This window comes from Schistocerca gregaria, chromosome 3, assembly GCF_023897955.1.
Source record: "Schistocerca gregaria isolate iqSchGreg1 chromosome 3, iqSchGreg1.2, whole genome shotgun sequence".
Classification (NCBI taxonomy): Eukaryota; Metazoa; Arthropoda; class Insecta; order Orthoptera; family Acrididae; genus Schistocerca; species Schistocerca gregaria.
The window spans coordinates 448,621,912-448,642,789 of NC_064922.1; the positions used below are offsets into that span (position 1 = coordinate 448,621,912).

The window sequence follows — 20,878 nt, forward strand, 5'->3', positions numbered from 1 at the left end:
TCAAGCATAAGAGAATACTGCCGTTTGTGCATTGGCATTAAGATGGTACTGGAGAAAAAACCTACTATTTCAAACATTTTAGTAGCACGGATCACTCTTACAAGAAATTTTACAAAACGCTTACTGCCTCAAACCTTGGACATCCAAATCCTAACTCTGAACATTATCTAACAAAAACCAATTTGTAATGATTATATATCTTCTCTCATTTACGTGCTAAAGTTTGGTCAGGGGCAGCGACCTACGTTAACCCAGACTGAAGCGCCTAGAACCCCTCGGGCACACCGGCCGGAGCGAAATAATTGCAAGATGTTGCCAAGTCATAGCTGTGCTAGGGACAGCTATGTAGCGAAAAGCTTATAATCGTCTTACACATGCTGTCAGAGAGACCCTTTGAGCTATGTGAGTTTAAAGGCATCCAAATGTTTGAAGATTTTCGGTGTGGAAGGGGGCTGCTAACGCCCATCTTACGCAATTTCAGGGATAGCAAAGCCAGTAATCTTAGTTTTTCTCATGCAGCACACGTAATGTGAAACAGTGATGTAAATAATTTTTCATCACGATTACAATGTCCCCAAAATACAAACTCCTAAAACACTTAATAGTTTGCAACGAAAGCTTACGAGTGTATCACAGAAATAAAACGTAATTACTAACACCCTTGCCCCACACGACGTGAAAGAGTAAGATTTCAAATACTTTGCATCTCGAAATCGACTGTCTACGTGCAGTCTTGTACCACTTAGAAAAAGAATTTCAAGACTACCGGGAGAATGTGGAAATATGTTGGCGGGAATGGGAGCAAGAAGAAACGCAGTTAACTAAGTATTCGATGAGACGCTGTAGTTCATTCTTTAGAGGGTTCAGAAGGGAAGAAACTGAAAATTATGTTCATTGACACAAAACTACAACGCAGGTGACGGCATTGTGCAATTCCGTGCCATCATAGGTTTCTCTGGATTATTTGTATTGAAACATCCCCTTAGAAAAATTTATGTATTACTGTGCTGATAAACCTCTTACATTATTTGATTTTCAAACAGCTGAGGAGACCTGAACGTACTCAGACATTTCCCTCTTTACTTATTCTGATCATTACTAAACTGACACACAATATTTTTAGCGCAACGTAATCCGATATTCAATAATCCCTACAAAAGAATGGCCCTGACCAGCAATACCTATAAATTTATGAATCATTTACCTCACAAAAATTTTCGTTACTCAACTACTGCAATACAGCGAGCGCCAATACTGCCATCTAAATAAAAGTTTCTAACTACTGAAGGCACTAATATATATCATGACATCCAGTCTTACAAATTTACTCTCTCTGATGGAAACATGTCCAGATCATCCGCTCTCAAAACTCCGCCATCTCAACTCCCCACATCCACCATTGCTGGCGGTTCACCTCCAACTAAGCAACGCTACGCGCTGTTCACATACAACTGCCCAACACTACAATAGCGACTATTCCAAGAATGCCAACCAGCCACAGACTTCACATTACACAGTCAGTGATTTTCATACAGAGCGCTACGTGGCGTTAACCAACATAAAAACCTAAACAGCCTACTTACATTATATAATACTGTATGTGCTAACTAGCCTCTTCATTGTTTTCGTGATGTTTCTCAATTGGCTGGTTCCTAAATGATTAAAAGAATCCAACTCCACGTCACTAATGGTTTCTCGAAACTCTCCAGCGACTTTTTTCGTGTTTTGTTATTTGTTATTGGTAAAGGAGACCACTGTGCCTGCTCTCACGGGGTATTGGATCGACGTCGCCAGAAGACTTCCAAATTGTCTGTCACAGGTGAAGCAATCACTAGATTATCTGTAATTTCCTGTAATAGATTACTAGTAATTTCAGTTGCCGTATCTATGTAAAGAACAGCAAGAAGAAATCTGCCGTAACACATTCGAACAGTAGCAGTCTACCACTAACAGCAACTGTGCCGTGAGTAAACTGTGGTCGTGGTCACAAAATCGCAGCTATCTATAGGAATGGCATCAAGTTTCGTGTGAGACGGGCAAGTACGTTTGCTGTTGGATTAGCCTATTCGGGGTCTTGTGTCTGATACGAGTCGCGTAAGATGTTACTTTCTGTTTTGGTTTGCGTCGAACTGATTTGTGTGTGTTACTGAAAATTGAGGAGAAGTAGGCTGAATTTCTCTTGGTCGGCGTCGTGGCTCCAAACGCTGAGGTGCTTCGCCTATTCAAAATGACAGCCTACTTCACTTTGCTATTCTTTTTCTCTCTTCGCATCCATAAAGGCACAAGAAAGACTCAGATCTATTTTTGTGCGGCCTCATTCTCTGCAGACTTTACAGGCGCTCGCTTGCTCAATGTGCATCTACCGTCCTAGGGTGATCGTGGCGGCCACCGGCGTCGCCGCTCCTTCACGCCTCGTGAAAACGTGATGACTCGCTTCTTTGCGGCCTTTAGAAATACAGTCATGAACAGAGGGTTGATAAACTGTAGTTGAATTAAGTCAGGCGGTGTTGAGTGGATTGTGTCGAGAAATGAGACGGCGAAAGTCGTGGACGTTGTTTTCTATGTGGCCTGCAAAATACCAATGGTAGCAGAAGTACAACGAACACTAAATGGAGTTGGCAATAGCAATAATATCTTTTCTGAGCAGACGAACGCACTAACTCTGAGTTTGAGTGTTCGGAAGTCTTTTCTGTAAGTATTTGTCTGCATTCAAAGATGCAGATGATTGTCAATACACATAAACATCAGCCATACATAGGCTTCACCCATGATCCAGTCACAGGAATGGGAATCACACTCAAAGGAACTTCGCACGGTTTCCTTTTCTGTTTACACATGTGGCCACGCCATATTTCTGAAATTTGGATAACACAGTATCTCGCTCTACGGTGCCTGTCCAGATCTAATCACACTTGATTCCAGATACAAAAACGCATCCTTCTTGGTACTAGCGTAGTCAAGACTTCACAACGTTCTGTATATTGTTTGGCAACTCTGTTGTGATAACCGTGATTTGCGAGTATGGAACTGATGTATCCTGCAAACTTCGATTGGTTTTTTTTTTTGTCATCCTGGTGAAATATTCTTAATAATTCCCACTTAGTGTATCACATTGAGTGATTGAGTGTAACGTAACAGCAACAAATATTCTGCTAGTCAGGGAAAAGGATAATGGTCATTTGAAATTCTTGAAGATTCAGATCCCAGCGTCTTGGGCGCTCTTGTGTTAGTTTTGAAGATATTAGAAACTGCAACATATGATAGTCTGTATAGACCTTCCTGTTTCTATCATATAGAAAATAACGAAATTTCGTTAAAGCCCATACAGTGGCTAATAGCTCCAGATCTGTGATTGGGTAATGTTGTTTTGACTTTGTGAGAACGCGACTACCGAAGGTTATACTTCTTTGTACAATAACACCATTTTCCTCCACCTCTTGAAATAGATCTTGGAAGGATCTGAGGACAAGCAAAAATCTATGCATATGTCTGGATGACCTAATATCTTAGCTTCAAGCAGTGATCTTCAAGCCATGAAATTCCATTTCTGCCTGCTCATCTCATTCTCACAGTGCGTTTTTCCCTGTGAGAGCATAGAATCTTGACGTTGTGAATTGAGTTTTCAAGCTTTCTATCATTGTTTGTGTGTCCCGTTTAAACTCAGTAAACATGGTTTGTGCCTCTTGTTGGGATTTTGTAAGCATGATTGTTGGGATTTTTGTGTTACTTGCTGGAACTTGTTAAATATGGTTTCTAACAGTGTCTTTAATGAATCATTCCTACCAAATTGAACGTTGCTGTTGTGTGAAGCTGTCTGACGTGCTGGTTGTACCTCAGAAGCTGAATTTACTGTCTCTGGACAATGTCATTGTGCTGTGTTACTTTTACTATTTGTTAATTCGGCAGTACTTACTGCATTGCCCCTGAGTTCATCCGTTACAATGCTTGACCCTTGTAATGAGGGAGTAGAAACTTGTGTCTCATTACCTGTGCGAACATTTTCCGCTCCCTTGTCTGAAGGCTGGGAATGTTCTGGAGAGATAATCTCGTCGTTAGTGGTGTCTGCATTTTCAAGCTCCCTGAGGTCCATAATGCGACTAGCGGATCTCGTGTTGTGAGCCATGATTAGTAATAATCAGAAAAGTATGACAGAAAATAATTTCTCACCAGAGAATCCATCTCGTAACAGAACCAGTTACGAAAAGAGATAATGATTTCTGCTAACGCAAGATAAATTGCCTTCCACTCAGGATCAATCACGTCACACGGGAACAAATGATGTTCGTAACTCTTAGTCCTCGACAATGAGTCGTGAAATATGTCATGCGCAATGCTTGTAATTAACATAGACAGACAATAATACTCAATTATTTCTACAAAAGAAGTACTTGCGTGATTAGTAACAAGGCGGCGGAGCTGTAGCCACCGTGTGTGTAACGCTGATCTGACTCCGTTTTTATCATTTCCAATGATTTCGTCTAGCAACCGAGTTCGCCATATGTAACGTTTCTGCAATAAATATTTCCTATGTTCGTCTGTGAAAATGGACTCGATAAGCAACCTGAGCTGTCAATAAACAGAATCTAACGTGCATAAAACTGAGTGCGTGTTGTATGAGTGTCAGTTTCACTGTCACTTAAGCCTTCAACATAAAAAACTTAAAACTAACATTTGGATAAGCAGTCTGACTGCGTATATGAACAAGAATTTTCAATTGATACAGAATCTGACTTATGCAACAGAGTTTACTGGATTGGAAGTACATGACATGTTATGGTGTGTCGGTGTCACTGTTTTGGACTCACCCTTTTAGATGACTTCCTTATTATATGTGGTTTACAGCAATTTGCAGCAACATACAGTAGCAGCGGCTAAAGTTTATTGTTACTAAGAATGAATTTAATAAAAAGGGATTTGCTTGGGCCCAGTTAACTACCAAATAACTTTTGAGAAGGGATTTCATTAATTAAGTCTATTTAAAACTTCAGAATCATCATGAACAAGCATTAATAATGACAATGACATATGTTTCAATAATGGCTGAGTGTCAGATTAACCAAGTATTTCAGTTTAAAAGTTACATTAACATTTAGCAAGCACAGCATATTATTTAGAGATGTAGAATAATTATTATTATTTGTAGGATAAGGAGGCTTCTTTCACAGACAAACAAAACATGCGATTATTCTAAAGTCGGGCTAACAACCACGAGCCTAACCTTGCAATTGCTTTTGCGTTATGCTTGCGAATTTTACCTTGAATTCCATCTTCAAGCGTAATTAAGCCATTTAAATCTTACGTGACTATGTAAATGAAATCAGGCACGACACCTGTCGCCCAGCTCTCTACCGACATTGCTACGCGACTCTCGCAGACAGGCCTCATCTCACAACAATGCTTAGGGTCGCACTCCCATGTTTCGCCTTTTAGATTGTTACTATCGATATCTGAATGTTTACGCAATGCAAAGAATAGCGTTTAGTTGGATATATTGTTGTATGTAATGGAGAATTCTGACATACTCCTTACATGAGTTAATTTTTTGAATACAAGTCCATTATTGCATAAACTATCCCTACCCTCATCTTCCGCATTGCGAGCTATCGCAGCTACGAGTATGGCAATGTGGTAGTATCTACTGTAGCAGTGCCTTGTCCACATAGTTCTAAAATTCTCTTTTTACAAAATTCCAGATTGTTCGAAATCAGTTCCAATTTTGTTGTAAAAGCTGTGTCTTATCAATCCCTTTCGCTACTACTTAATTTCATCTGTTAACTGTCACGCGTAAGTGACACCTGTTAACCGTCCACGTCAAATGCCTCCTGGCATCGTAGGAGGTGCCCTAGTCATCTGCTTCGCAAATAGCACATTGTATTACCAACAAAACAACAGAAATTTTCTGAAAATATTCTCAACAACAGTCAGCGATACAAATTTGTATTTTGTTCGCGGTATCAAACAAGATAGGAAACAATACGGAAGCAATGAAAACCATTTTTTAGTACACATTACATATGCTAGATCTGAATGTGAAAAATTTATGAAAGTGTACAACTACACATTTGCCAGTTTATTCTGTTTTGCTTCTGCTTCGTTAGTAATAAATTCAATTTTATTTTTTGAATCTACAATTAGGCATCGATGTATAAGTATTTTCACATTTAGGTGTTATTTCTGATTTTCTAGTTGTGCATGATACAAGTCCAGACATAAGTACAGTCCGTTCGATGCCAACATCGTGTAATGTATTAGTGATTCCTGCATTGGACAAGGTCGGTCGCTTTGCACTCACTTTCAGTTTTGATATAATAAGCTTTCACCACAGGCCCATCAGGATACGTATTAAATTCATTTGTATTTTCCTCTAAAGTAACCTTTTGTCCGTTTGAAGGCTTATCTTAGATCGGCATTTGGTAGCGCACTTCTACTCAGGGCTGGCGGGAGCAGGTTGTGGATAGGAGTGAGGACATTGTGAGCTTCCATAAAGTTTTTCATACTGAATTTCGGCCTTGTCAATATTCAGAAGCATGGTGATCGTTCACTCATTTTCGGTATTGATGCTGAGCGACCCTGCTATATTCTCGTTAAATTATCTGTTCGTACTGAAGAAATGATCTGGATATTCACTCCATTTATATGACATCGAAAACGTATATATATACTAGGAAGGCTATTCTACGCTCAAAATCCAGCTGATTTCGTTTCTCGTGTTACGAACTGTCTGCATTAACTACCACCAGAGAAATTACAGAGTAATTAAGGCAGTTTTGTCATGTTACTTTCGTGGCGCCATGCTTGTTTCGTGATCTACAGCAAGGATAGCTGCTGGTTCAGATCTTGTTTGCCTATCGATGTGCATTGCATCAATTTTTGTAATTTTATTCTGCTAATAGCCAGTATGAAATTTACTAATGAAATGCTGAAAAATGTTTGCACTGCGCCAGCTGAACGATCAGCCTATTTTTACTTATTTTTATATTTAATCATGAACGTTGTTCTGTGATACAATAAATTTCTTTCATTATTAATGTGTCATTGCTACTATTGTTATTGTTATTCGTTAACTAGCATGAGATTTCGTATCCTATTTATAACCGATGTGGATGACCAGTAGGCCCGGAAGAATGGAATATTGGATGTTTCGGCACGCTGAATATTCACATTTAGCACAGCGTGTTGTATTCATGTCAATAGGAAAATCCTAATAATAAAAGAAGACAACGGAAGGCCACGATGCAGGGAGAACTTTGCAACTATTTTCTTTTTGACTAAACACCGTGATGACAAATTATTTCTGGTTGCAGTATATTACTCCGCAATCGAATATGTAGTATGAACTCTGCCGCTGCTTCAGATAGCTACGACTCTGTGACCACGACCATAGTTTACTCCTGTCTCAGCTGATGGTTGTAACTTTACAGCTGTAAATGGATGATTATGTTTGATAATTTTGTTCTGGTTCTGTTCTAATGGGTTAATGCCAATGCAAAAATAGGGCTTTCTCTTGCTCTCAAGTACATGTTTCACTTCTGGCAATAGATTTCGTAAGCCTTCTGGTAACCTCGAACCAATACCTCATGGGAGCAGGCATAGTGATCTGGTGATCTGGTTTACAAATCCCAAGTAACGAAACACAAAAAAACCATGGGAAGATTCGAAAGAACCATCAATGACATACAGGATTCGAAATTTCATCTTTTAGGGACCAACACGAGGGGAACATTACGAAAGCAGTGAATAGGTTAGTTAGTATATAGCAATTTGGTACCTCTTGTCTGAGGTGACATCGACGTCAGCAAACTCATTGTACTTTGGATAACTTCAAAAATAATCCGTTTCGTTGGTTTAAATCTCACTGAATACGCTATCACTTTCGATGAGTATTAGTTTCTCCAGGAATCAATAATTGGACCTCAAAATGTGCAGCGTTCCTGCACTGCTATAGCGCATGCACTGCAAGGAATTCACACAGTTTATCACACACTTGTCAGCCACTGTTCCGGAATAAAGTAGCACGCATTGACGTACTTACATCTGTCGTCCAAGCACAGCTCGCCTTGGTGCCCTGTCAAGATGGAGCCATTGTTTGTTCCGGGGGCGGCAGTTGTGTGCACTAATAGTATATACGTAGGCAACCGTAACTTAATCTATGCAAAGTTAAAATTTTAAAAAAATTTAGAGCCCGCTTCTAGCTGCCAATCCTTGTTTATTGTGGAAACAAGATGCAACCGGTTTCACGATGATGAATCACATCTTTATGTTAAATTCGGCTGAATTACATTAAGCCAGTAAACCAATATGATCTCCCAACGTTCTCTAAGGCACATATTCTGGCATAATAAAGGCAATTAATGTGCGACGATCCATCAGTAAATTAAGATAACACTGGTGCAAATGAGAATATCCCTCAGAAAATGGCCCGTAATTATCTGATTATTGAAAGATCTTCCAACATTCATTGCATTGATGTTATGAGTATATGTGTCTTATAGAACATTGAGAGATCATATAGGTTAAATGGCTTAATGTAATCCAGCCAGATTTAACCAAAAAATCCGATTCATTATTGCAAAACCGGCTATACCTTGGTTCTACAATAAACGAGAATTAGCAGCTGCAAGTGGACTCCACAATTTTGTAAAAGATTTTTCCACAGAAGATTATTATTATTATTATTATTATTATTATTTTAAATTCGTGTAACAAGTTTCGCACGCTGTCTACTCCCAGGTCACCTACAATATTAATTGTGTATTCTTCCTACTATTACGCATATGCACAGTCTCGTATTGCTATTTTGATGGTCAGCAGTGTGTGTGTGTGTGTGTGTGTGTGTGTGTGTGTGTGCGTGTTCTGTTATAATTTGTTGGAATAAGGAGAGTAATGTAGGGAGTAGAGGGGTTGCTTTAAGAAGAAAACATAGAAACGTTTTGGCCGTGCTGATTGGAAGGGATGGTGTGCCAACGAGAGAAAATTCTTGTTTATGTTTAATATGAAACTATATGCTCCCTTTCATTTACGAAGTGCATGGTTCTCCAGGTTATTAAGGAACTGAGCAGCTGTCTCTCTTCAGTTGTTTTCTTGTAATATTATAAGTGTTAGAAACATGAGTAGGTGTTTTCTACTGCTTGAGTGATCTGTTCCGCACATCTATCTTCTTTAGGCATATATCAGACTCAAATGTCGCCATGGTATATTCCATTTACCTCCATTTTATGTAGTGAACCGCTAAATTCTGGAATAGATCTGGTTCTTTGTGGAACTTTTCTATACGGAGTTGTCGGTTTGCTATGAAATTTTTGCACGTCGATATTTGATATCCTGTGTGTAGCGTGTGCCTCTTTGTGATTGCATGAGGGCGTGCTGAAAACTAACGCCTCTAATTTTTTTATTCTGATCTCAACACTGGAAACAAATGTTGCAAGAAAGAGTTGTGCGACATAGAACGAAAGTTAATAGGCGTGTTTCTATACCTGACAGACGACGTGTATTCAAATTTTGCGCCAGTTGCGTAACTGTGGTTCCAACAGCGCGACGATGAGGATGCAAACCGGGTTTGCTCTAAATGCAAGCTGCAATGGTCGTGAGAGTCAGTTACCTTTCAGGTCAGACCATGGTGAGTTGATGGTAGTCAAGAATGCCTTTAAGACAACAAAGGCGCCAATATCAACACCTCACTCTGGCGCATCATAACTGCATCTGAAGCACAACTTCGAGAAGCAGTTGGCGCCACAGTAACACAACGAACTATTACAAATCGTTTACTTCTCAAACAGGTGCGAGCCAGGCGCCTTGTACCGTGTAAGCCAATGATCTCAAACCATCACCATATGCGGCTTCGGTTGTGTCAAGCGCGAGCTCATTGGGGGGGGGGGGGGGAGGGTGCAAGTCTGTTGCGTTTTCTGGTGAAATCTAACTCTGCCTCGGTGCCAGTGATTGTCGTATGTTGGTTTTAAGGAGGCCAGTTGAGGCCGGCAAATAATCTGTCTGCGTGCTACACATGTTGGACCTGCACCTGGCGTTATGATCTGGGGTGCGATTTCGTATGACAGCAGGTGCAATCTCGCAGCTATTTAACGCCCTCCGACTGCAAATTTGTACGTCAATCTATTGTTTAGACCTGTTGGCTGCCGTTGGTTCAAATGGCTCTGAGCACTATGGGATTTAACATCGGAGGTTCAAATGGCTCTGAGCACTATGGGGCTCAACTGCTGTGGTCATCAGCTCCCTAGAACTTTGAACTACTTAAACCTAACTAACCTAAGGACATCACAAACATCCATGCCTGAGACAGGATTCGAACCTGCGACCGTAGCAGTCGCACGGTTCCGGACTTCGCGCCTAGAACCGCGAGACCACCGCGGCCGGCATCGGAGGTCATCAGTCCCCTAGAACTTAGAACTACTTAAACCTAACTAACCTAAGGACATCACAGACATCCATGCCCGAGCAAGGATTCGATCCTGCGACCGTAGCGGTCACGCGGTTCCAGACTGAAGCGCCTAGAACCGCACGGCCACACCGGCCGGCTTGGCTACCATTCCTGTCCAGCATGATCACCAGACCTGTCCCCAATCGAGATCGAATGGGACATCGTCGGTCAACTCCAGCGACATCCACGAACAGCATTAACCGTCCCTATATTAACCGGACAAGTGCAACAGGCATGGAACTCGATTCCGCAAACTGACATCCGGCAGCTATACAATACACATGCACGTTTGAATGGTTGCGTCCAACTATCTGGAGGTTACACCCGTTATTAATGTACCAGCGCTTCACATTTGCAATGGCTTGTCTCGCGCTTGCATTAACCTATGATCTTGTAGCGTTTATCATCTAAATATGCTGCCTAGACGAATGCATTTCCGAAATTTCATTACTCTACAGTAAATATTTTTTGGTGATGGGATTTTTTTTCCATCATTGTGTTATGTATATTACTTGGCCGAGTTTCCCGCTTGACGCAAGTTGCTACCCTCTGCAGGTAGAAGCTCCGAACTGTAGCGTACTACTCTGTCCGGGATGGCCGAGCGGTTCTAGGCGCTACAGTCTGGAACCGCGCGACCGCTACGGTCGCAGGTTCGAATCCTGCCTCGGGCATGGATGTGTGTGATGTCCTTAGGTTAGTTAGGTTTAATTAGTTCTAAGTTCTAGGAGACTGATGACCTCAGAAGTTAAGTCGCATAGTGCTCAGAGCCATTTTGTAGCGTATTACATGGCGGTAGTTTAGGTACTCGTATAGATTGGTGAGAAACTGAAGCACAAATTCGAAGAGTTCGTCTACACTTTGAGCACCGCCTCTTTCAGTATGACAACGCCAGACCACACATGTGTGCTGCAACAATCCATCAATTGGGTTCATTGGCATTGATTATCCTCTATAGAGTCCCATGTCCGCCGCATCCGATTTTAATATGTTTCCAAAACGTGAAGGACACGTCCGAGGAGCAAATAGAGATGAAGTTGTGGCTCCGTCAACAGTCAAACGTTCTACAGTGACAGTATCAATTAACTGGTCTCTCTTTGTGAGAAAAGTGTTCGTCGCAAGGATGACTGTGTTGAGATAGAAATATGTAGACATGAAGAATAAAGATGTAGGCTGCTAATAACATTTGTTTTATTTAAAAATGATATATTGAGAAATAAGTACGTAGATGTGGCGAACAAAAATGCAGAATGTTAATAACGTTTGTATTATTTGTATAGATTTAAGAGTTTTCACATAAAAAATTCGGAGGTGTTACTTTTCAGCACGCCCTAGTATCTCATCTAGAACCGGTTTTCCTGTTCCCTCTTTTTCACCCTATGTTTATGCTGATCTCGTGTCTCATATTCTTGATTATCTGGTATTATATGCTTGTGAGCGTAGTTGTTGTGACTGATTTCAGCGGATTTTTTTGTTATGTTTGTATTAGGTCGCTTTCTTGTCTGTTTTTCTGTTGGGCACAAATTTTGCAATTGCTTTTAAGCTCATTTCCCGATGAGCTATAGACTTGAAACTTCAAACATAGCTCAGAACAGGATGATAATGCACTACTAACTCGTTACAAATTTTCCGTTGGGTTTTAAACTAACTTCCCAATGATGTAGAGACTTGACACTTTCAACATATTTCAGAAGTGGACAACAATCCAATGTGAACTCTCTTTAGTGTCTGGTGTGTGGCGGAGGGTACTTTGTGTACTCCCTTTCCCTGTTCAAGCCGCGAAAGTTTCACGGCAGCAACGACTGCTGGTAAGCATCCGTCTAAGCGTGAATCTCTCTGGTTTTTACCTTTTCTGAGATAGACGTAAAAGGAAGCAATCTACTAGATCAAAATGTTGAAACGCGCTTGACTAAATTCACAGATACACAAGACTAAAAATCAGAACACTATTATTTAAATAAAGTAATTTTAAACAGAACACGTTGATAAAATGAACTAAACTGTACAAAATGATTTCTCCTAGCCCATATAGATTACTGAATCCATGCAGAGAGCCCTGGAAATTTGTGCTTGTCAATTTTTAATAGTTATTACAATACTTGTAATCTTGAAATAGGTAATAGTAAGGAGTGAAGAGAGCAGCTGTCGTTGAGAAAAATCACAGGGAAGTTCATATCCTTTGCAGTGCTATAGAATTGTTAATTACTTAGGTGATCTATTTATGCATCACTTAGTTATTGTATGCGCCCCACGTTTTTCATTTTAAATTTTACAATTATTGTCATAGCTATTAGAAATTCAACAGCACAAAGTTTCAGTATAGTCTTTATGGCGTTAGGAGTCAATAAGGGCTAGGAATATTTATTTTACATATTCAGTCTGTTTTGAGACCGTGTTTTTTTTTAATTTGTAGTTAAGTTTGATTACAAATTTTTTTCTGTATCTTGTCCCTTTTTGTGCAAATCATAGGCAATGAACAGTGATGGCCCATGTGGTAGTGTGCAGTTTGTACGAGACAAACTTAAAGTAGCAAGTAGTGTGTGCCAACATTTCATGTGTTGTTATTTATTTACATTCGAAGCTTTGGACAGATTTACGGATTCTTCTGGTATCAAGACGCCACGACTAAGAGCTGCTGTGTTTTCTGTGCAGGTCTCGTTCTTCTCGACAAGTCCAGAGCTGAGCAACAAGCAGCGCTTCGAGTTCTTTTCACGCACCATCCCCTCCGACCACTACCAAGTGAAAGCCATGGTAGAGATCGTGCGTCGCATGGGATGGTCTTACATATCAATCATCTACGAAGAATCCAATTACGGCATCAAGGTAACTAACTAACGCACTGCGCAGTATCGCCTAGTGTGCGCCACATACACACGACGTCCAGTCACTTTAATTTGACCACCTGTCAGGAGTCTGAATAACCACCTTTCACAGCACGGACTGCTGAGTGACGTGCAGAAAGGGAGTCAGTGAGGTGCTGGAAGATACCGATAGGGATTTGGAGCAATGCCGACTCCAGCGCAGTGGCCAATGTGTGAAGTTTGTCGATGAGATGGTTTCAGAGATTCTCGATTGGGCTTAAATCCGGAGAATTTGGTGGCCAGATTAGTAAGGTGAACTCATAACGGTGCTCTTAGTATCGTGCGATCTGTTTGGCATCTTGCATTTTATTGATCCATTATGCCTTCCAAAATGAGGAGATCACCCAGTGGTGCCAATAAAACATTCCTCAGACGATAATGCTTCGACAATTGCTGCAGTTTGTTTAATGCTATTCACGCTAACGGCCATGTGGCCGACGGAGAATAAGACAGCATTCATATGGGAATGCCACCTGCCGCACTCAGTGGACATCCAGTTGCGGTATTGGCGTGCACATTCCAGCCGTCGTCGCCGATAAACAGCAGTCATCTTTGGTGCATGAATAAGGCGCCTGCTGCGGAGGCCAACATGCAGCAACGCACGCTTAATGGTTGCCGAGGAGACACTGTTGGTGGCCCCTTGGTTCACCTACACGGTCAGTTGATCAACAGTTGCACGTCATTTCGCCCGCACACAACTCCGCTGCCGTCGTTCATCCTGTTGGGTTTTGTTGTTGTTGTTGTGGTTTTCAGTCCTGAGACTGGTTTGATGCAGCTCTCCATACTACTCTATCCTGTGCAAGCTTCTTCATCACCCAGTACCTACTGCAACCTACGCCCTTCTGTATCTGCTTACTATATTCATCTCTTGGTCCCCCTCTACGATTTTTACCCTCCACGGTGCCCTCCAATACTAAATTGGTGATCCCTTGATGCCTCAGAACATATCCTACCACCCGATCCCTTCTTCTGGTCAAGTTGTGGCACAAACTTCTCTTCTCCCCAATCCTATTCAATACTTCCTCATTAGTTATGTGATCTACCTATTTAATCTTCAGCATTCTTCTGTAGCACCACATTTCGAAAGCTTCTATTCTCTTCTTGTCCAAACTATTTATCGTCCATGTTTCACTTCCATACATGGCTACACTCCATACAATTTCTCTTTTTCAGAAACGCTTTCCTTTCCATTGCCAGTCTACATTTTATATCCTCTCTACTTCGACCATCATCAGTTATTTAGCTCCCCAAGTAGCAAAACTCCTTTACTACTTTCAGTGTCTCATTTCCTAATCTAATACCCTCAGCATCACCCGACTTAATTCGACTACATTCCATTATCCTCGTTTTGCTTTTGTTGATGTACCTCTTATACCCTCCTTTCAAGACACTGTCCATTCCGTTCAACTGCTCTTCCAAGTCCTTTGCTGTCTCTGACAGAATTACAATGTCATCGGCGAACCTCAAAGTTTTTATTTCTTCTCCATGGATTTTAATACCTACTCCGAACTTTTCTTTTGTTTCTCTTACTGCTTACTCAATATACAGATTGAATAACATCGGGGATACACTACAACCCTGTCTCACTCCCTTCCCAACCAGTGCTTCCCTTTCATACCCCTCGACTCTTATAACTGCCATCTGGTTTCTGTACAAATTGTAAATAGCCTTTCGCTCCCTGTATTTTACCCCTACCACCTTCAGAATTTGAAGGAGAGTATTCCAGACAACATTGTCAAGAGCTTTCTCTAAGTCTACAAATCCTAGAAACGTAGGTTTGCCTTTCCTTAATCTTTCTTCAAAGATAAGTTCGGTTTTAGACAGCGCTATTCTGCCATTTAGGGTACACTTGAAGCACGGCGGCACGCAAACATTTCAGAAAGTTACTCATTTCGGAAATACTTCCATCCTTGGTCCGAAAGGCAATCATCATACCATTTTGAACGTCAGATAAGTCGCCCCGTTTCCGCATTACGACAACGAGAGCACTGTTTTCCTCCTCTCCCCCCCCCTTCCTCCTCCCCCTCGACACAGCGAACTCATCCCTTTGGTCTTAGAAGCGTGCACGTACAGTGCGAGTTGTCTGCGCCCGCTCCCCCTCCCGATAGGCTTTATATATCCTCCATTGCTAGCGGTGCCATCTGCCGTCTGCGAGTTGACGTCGTGCGTAGGCGGTGGTCACATTAATGTGACTGGACCGTGTATTACATGTGTTAGCTACAGTCAAACGTAGGGTGAATCTACTCTCACATCCTTTCCCGTACATAATAAATGTTGCTTAGTCACTCGGACGGTTTTGCTAACGCTCTGCGACACCGTCTTACCAAACACTGTCTTCCATCAATGACCCGAGTAAAAGTTACTGCAGTTTGAGAAGTGTTAAAAAAATCAATTTGCATCTTTTTCAAAGAATTTTATTTATTCAGTCATATTAATGTTATACGCTTCAAACTAGTCCCCCTTTGGACCGATGACCTCAGCAGTTTGGCCCCATAAGAACTTACCAACACTAGTGCCCATTAGATTCTAAAGCCAGATGTTAGCCCATTTTCCAATCTCAGAAACACCTTTTGAACTCGGGCATTGACGAAGCCTTTAGTTAGCTCTCTCAGCTATCCATTTTTTATCTTAAAATGGTTAAAATGGCTCTGAGCACTATGGGACTTAACATCGGAGGTCATCAGTCCCCTAGAACTTAGAACTACTTAAACCTAACTAACCTAAGGACATCACACACATCCATGCCCGAAGCAAGGTTCAAACCTGAACCGTAGCAGTTGCGCGGTTCCGGAATGAAGAGTCTAGAACCGCTCTGCCACCGCGGCCGGCAAATTAAATTTTGATCTCAGACGTCAGGAACGCTGACGGCTAAACTACAGAGTAACTGTTTTTATTATCTTATGAATGTTATAAATTATATCGATGGAAATGTTTGCACACTTCGCGCAATAATGGCATAAAGTGAATAATGAAAGAGATAACAGAAAATAGAAATTAACCAAAAATCAATTAACTCTTGAGAAATATTAAGCTGATCCATTACAGATATTTTAGAACCTGTGACTGTTAATTGAATGCAAATACATGAATATACAATTATTATATAGCACTTACTGGATGCTATCAAAGTTTCGCTGTCACAGTGTAAATGAATACAAACTGTGGCCATCAAAATGGAAGGAGACAGATGGACACTAACGAAAAATGCCGCCCATACCGTCGCAAACCAGCAACCAGCAGCTAGGAATAGCGATGTAGATTCCAGTAAAACATCTGAAGATGAACCTGAAAAGGTTCGAAAATTCGTTCATGAAATGATAAATAATTATTCAGAAAAGTGACTGGTTGCAGTTTTATGTGTTTACATTCTTGAGAAATATTAACGAACATCGTTCGTTCGTGTGATTCGACGCTGGAATTACGTTGTGGCTGGGGGTTCCTTAGACCCTGAGTCCATGGGAAGGGATGCCTCGTTTGCCCGGTTTCTGCAGCTTCCTTCATCAGATAGATTACAATAATTTCATATTTGTGATGAGTTACTTACCTGGACGTTACACTTGCAATAAAGGAAAAGATCTTGGAGTGGCTCGAAGACTTCTTATGTAACAGAATCCTGCACGTTGTCCTCGATGGCGAATATTCATGAGAGACAAGGTTATTATTAGGCGACCCTCAAGGAAATGTGACAGAACCGCTATCATTCTCTATATGCATAAACGATCTAACAGAGAGAGAGAGCAGCCGTCTGCAGTTGTTTGCTGATGATACTGTGGTGTGTGGGAAAGTGTCGAAGTTTATTGACTGTGGAGGATGTAATATGACGGACAAAATTTCTAGTTGGTGTGAAGGATAGGAACTTGCTCTAAAGGCATAAAAATGTAAGTAAATGCAGATGAGTAGGAAAAAACTGCCATATCATTCTCGAATGCAGCATTAGTATTGTGCTACTTGAGACAGTCAGTGCTTAAATATCTAAACAAAAAGTTGCAAAGCGGTATGAAATGGAGCGAGAGGTAAGGATAGCAATGAGGGAGGTGCAAGTTCAACTTCGGTTTATTGGGAGAGTTTTAGTTAAGTGTGGTCCAACTATAAAGAAGACTGCATACAGAATACTACCGCGATATATCTTTGAATACTGCTTGAGTGTTTGGTATTCAACAAGGTCGGATTAAAGGAAGACAGTGAAGCAATTCAGTGGCGAGCTATTAGATTTGTTACCGGTGGGTTCGACAAACATTCAAGTATTACGGAGATGCTTCGGAAACTCGAATTGGAATTCCTGGAGTGAAGGCGATGTTCTTCTTGAGGAGCACTATTGAGAAGCATTAGGAAACTGGCATTTGAAGCTGACTGCAGAACGATTTTGCTGTAGGCAACATACATTTCGCGGCCACGAAAATATATAAGAGAAATTAGGGCTTGTTCGGAGACATATAGACGATCGTTTCGCCCTCGGTCTAATTGCGAGTGGAGCGGCAAGGGAGATGACAAGTAATGGCACAACTTACCCTCCGCCACGCACCATTCGGTGACTTGCGGAGTATTTATGTAAATGAAGAATAGATGTACGTGCAGATTAAAGTCTGACGCCAGCCTGTGATTGGGCTGTTGGCCTGACTGCACACAGCCTTTCTTCGCCGCGACAGTAGCAGTGGAAGGGAGGTGGGCCCATCGCCAAAGCCGCCTTTTACCCCCGAAAGAGATCCGCGGCACTCATTTGTCAGCAGTCGGAGTGGACCTGCAGCTACACTGTAGGGAATGGAACCAGGAAAACTCCCGGCCACGATCCGAAATCCAACACGGAACCTCCAAGATTCTAGTTCAGTGCTCTACTCGTTAGACCAACACGGTCACGCACGTATAATACTGCGTAATGAATAAAAGTTTGCCAGCAGTTATTTACATTGAAAGTAACACTAACTGAGAGTAAAAATTTCTTCATAAAATACCCTCGTCACAGGTAATTTACTTTGACACGATTTTCGCCTTTCATGCTTTCACAGTGGGCCTGACAGCTTGTTATTTACTTTCCATGCATTTCACAGACCGGAAAACATTTAACAGAATAGTAAACAATGGAATACAATGTAATTGTCTTTTTTTTTTTAATCTTCACTCTGAGGCAGAGTGTTAAACGAAACACGTTGGCATAGTGCCAAATATCTGTGTCCAATTAGCAGTCGCAACAGCGCTGATACTTTTTGCCAGGTTTTATAAAACTATCTCTGCTTCCATTGTATTCTTCATACGGTGAACTTTCCAATTGTTCTTGTATTCTTCCGTAATCAACAAAAGTCTTCTGTTTGATAATATTAGGTTGGTGCATAAGTTCGAAGCATTTTTATTTTGCAAGTTGGTATTCCTGTTATTAGGCGTTTACCTATTTTCAGTTATATATCTGAAGTTCACTCTTGGCATTTGAGTTTACATATTCTAATTCTGTCATTTGGAGATAGTGAGTGGATCTGTGGACGCTATAATCCGTTCATCATAGAATAAACCTCATGCAAACATTGCAATATGTACTCTTCCGCGTTTGCTGGAACATCATTGGAGTTTAGTTTCACGTAGAACTGCAGCCAAGCTGTCTCGAGTACCGTCAAGTACGATAATAAGGGTAAGTTTTGTGCTGTGCGTTACACGCACATAGGCTTAGCGACAATACGGGACAACAGTTTTACCGGCGCATTTAACTTGGACAGCACTGGCCGGTCTGCTGGTAAATGTAGTCTGCAGTGAGGTGCCCAGCTGCAGTTCACACGTAAAAAGAGACGAGCAGAGGAGCAATACAGCTTCGAATGTCATTTAATTTTTAAGCAGAATGATATAATACACTGCAAATCTCCCACAATACGCTCCTTAGACGACTAGACGAAAACCGCAACACATTATCGTTCTTAGCTAACGTACTATTCTAATAAAAAACAAGAATAATGAAAATTCATGACTTAACCATAGGATAATTTTTCTGCATAAGCTGTATGTAACGTAAGAGAATACTGAAGGATTTCACCGTACAGTTCAACATTGAAGCAACAGAAGGTATTATTTAGTCAGTCGTCTGGTAATCTCTTAGCTCCTTCCGTATCCGAATCCGAGAAATACATTTCAGTTCTGGAAGTGTCACCTGCTATGTTGATAACGAGCCTGTCAACAAGAAAATGCACGAAGCCAAGCAGGCGAAGCATTTTCTCTTCTTATATGGCGAGCCGTTCTATATACCGCCAGCGTTCGGCGGTGTCGTGTGAAAAAGCTGCGTGCGTTAGTTTGATTACGTCTGGCAGCTTAATAGTCTTGTTACTTCTCGGGCCAAATCCCGCAGTTTGTCTCCAGACCAGTTCTGTTGGGTTCATATTTTAATGGTACAGTAGCAAATGTAAAAATGCAGCATTTGTGTGATGTACTCGATACTGTGAAAATGATTGTTTTTAATGTTTCTACCATGCTTATCTACCTCTGTGTTATAAAACAGTGGACATAGGCCAAATAAAGAGGATTTGGTTTTTAATTTTTCCCTTCAAAATTAAATTGTTATGTTTTCTTAATTTAAACAACTTTTATGAACAGTCTTTCATAAAACATCGATAATTAATAATTTGTATTTGAAATGGAAACAGGAATTTCGCGTCTAATATGTAAATAGAAACAAGAAGACGTGTATTATTCATAAAAATGATGATGAGTTGTATAATTACGGGATGTAGGGTATTTCAAATTGAACGAGAAAAACAATGATACCAGGGAGATTTGAACTAACGCACGAAGAACTATATTCGATTTACCGTTCATTAGACTAACGACTGCGCCACACATTTAATTTCAATTACTTCTCAACTGCAACATTTACATATCTGGGAAACTTCAAAGCCACTTACTTCCGTAAATTTATGAAAAACGTTAAGAACAGCCAATTTTTCGGCACTTTTTAACCGCGTTCCACACGCTTGTTTCACTAAGGTCCTGAAAGCAGCCTCAGCCATTTTCATACTGCGCATTAACAGCGCGACAATGAGAGCACAACACTTCATAGGCTGTGATTGTACACAATTTTTAAAAAACAAAAACTACGTAGCTAAAGTGTAATTAATAAAAACGTTGATGGCTGTTAATGCATTTGAATATCTTAAAGTCTCATTTAACGTAACTTATTAACAAGATATCTAGTACATAAGTAGGAGCTACTTCTAAGAGCGTAACAACACCAATGTACGTGTGCTACGGCTTCTGACCAATCATCGCATTTGTGTTCGTTTACATCAGGTTTATTCTTATGATGAACGGATTATAGTAAATGGAGTGCTAAGTGCAGAAATCGGAGCATTTCTTTCATATTCTCCTGTTTAAGCTCAGTAGAGGCATAACATCAGCGGAGTCAGCTAGAGGCATTTGTGCAGAGTATGCGGATCATGCCCCTGTACAGATCACGGCTAGAAAATTATTTTATCGTTTTAAGGAGAATCGTTTTGACATTAGTGACTCTTCACATTCAGGAAGAACTTCGGGTTTTCATGAACATCGTTTAAATGCATTAATCCATAATGATCCAAGTCAATGTTACAGAGAACTCGTAAATTTGATGAACTGTGAC

At 40.9% G+C, this 20,878-nt stretch overlaps 1 protein-coding gene across 1 annotated transcript in view; it reads left to right on the top strand.

Moving 5' to 3' along the window:
* The window catches only part of LOC126354248 (metabotropic glutamate receptor 4-like), a 769,434-nt gene that overhangs the window by 320,948 nt on the left and 427,608 nt on the right, over positions 1-20,878 (top strand). Inside the window, exon 2 of the mRNA XM_050003756.1 lies at positions 13,082-13,252. Coding sequence (XP_049859713.1) covers positions 13,178-13,252 — 75 coding nt within the window. The 5' untranslated portion in view covers positions 13,082-13,177. The remainder of the gene's footprint in view (positions 1-13,081; positions 13,253-20,878) is intronic.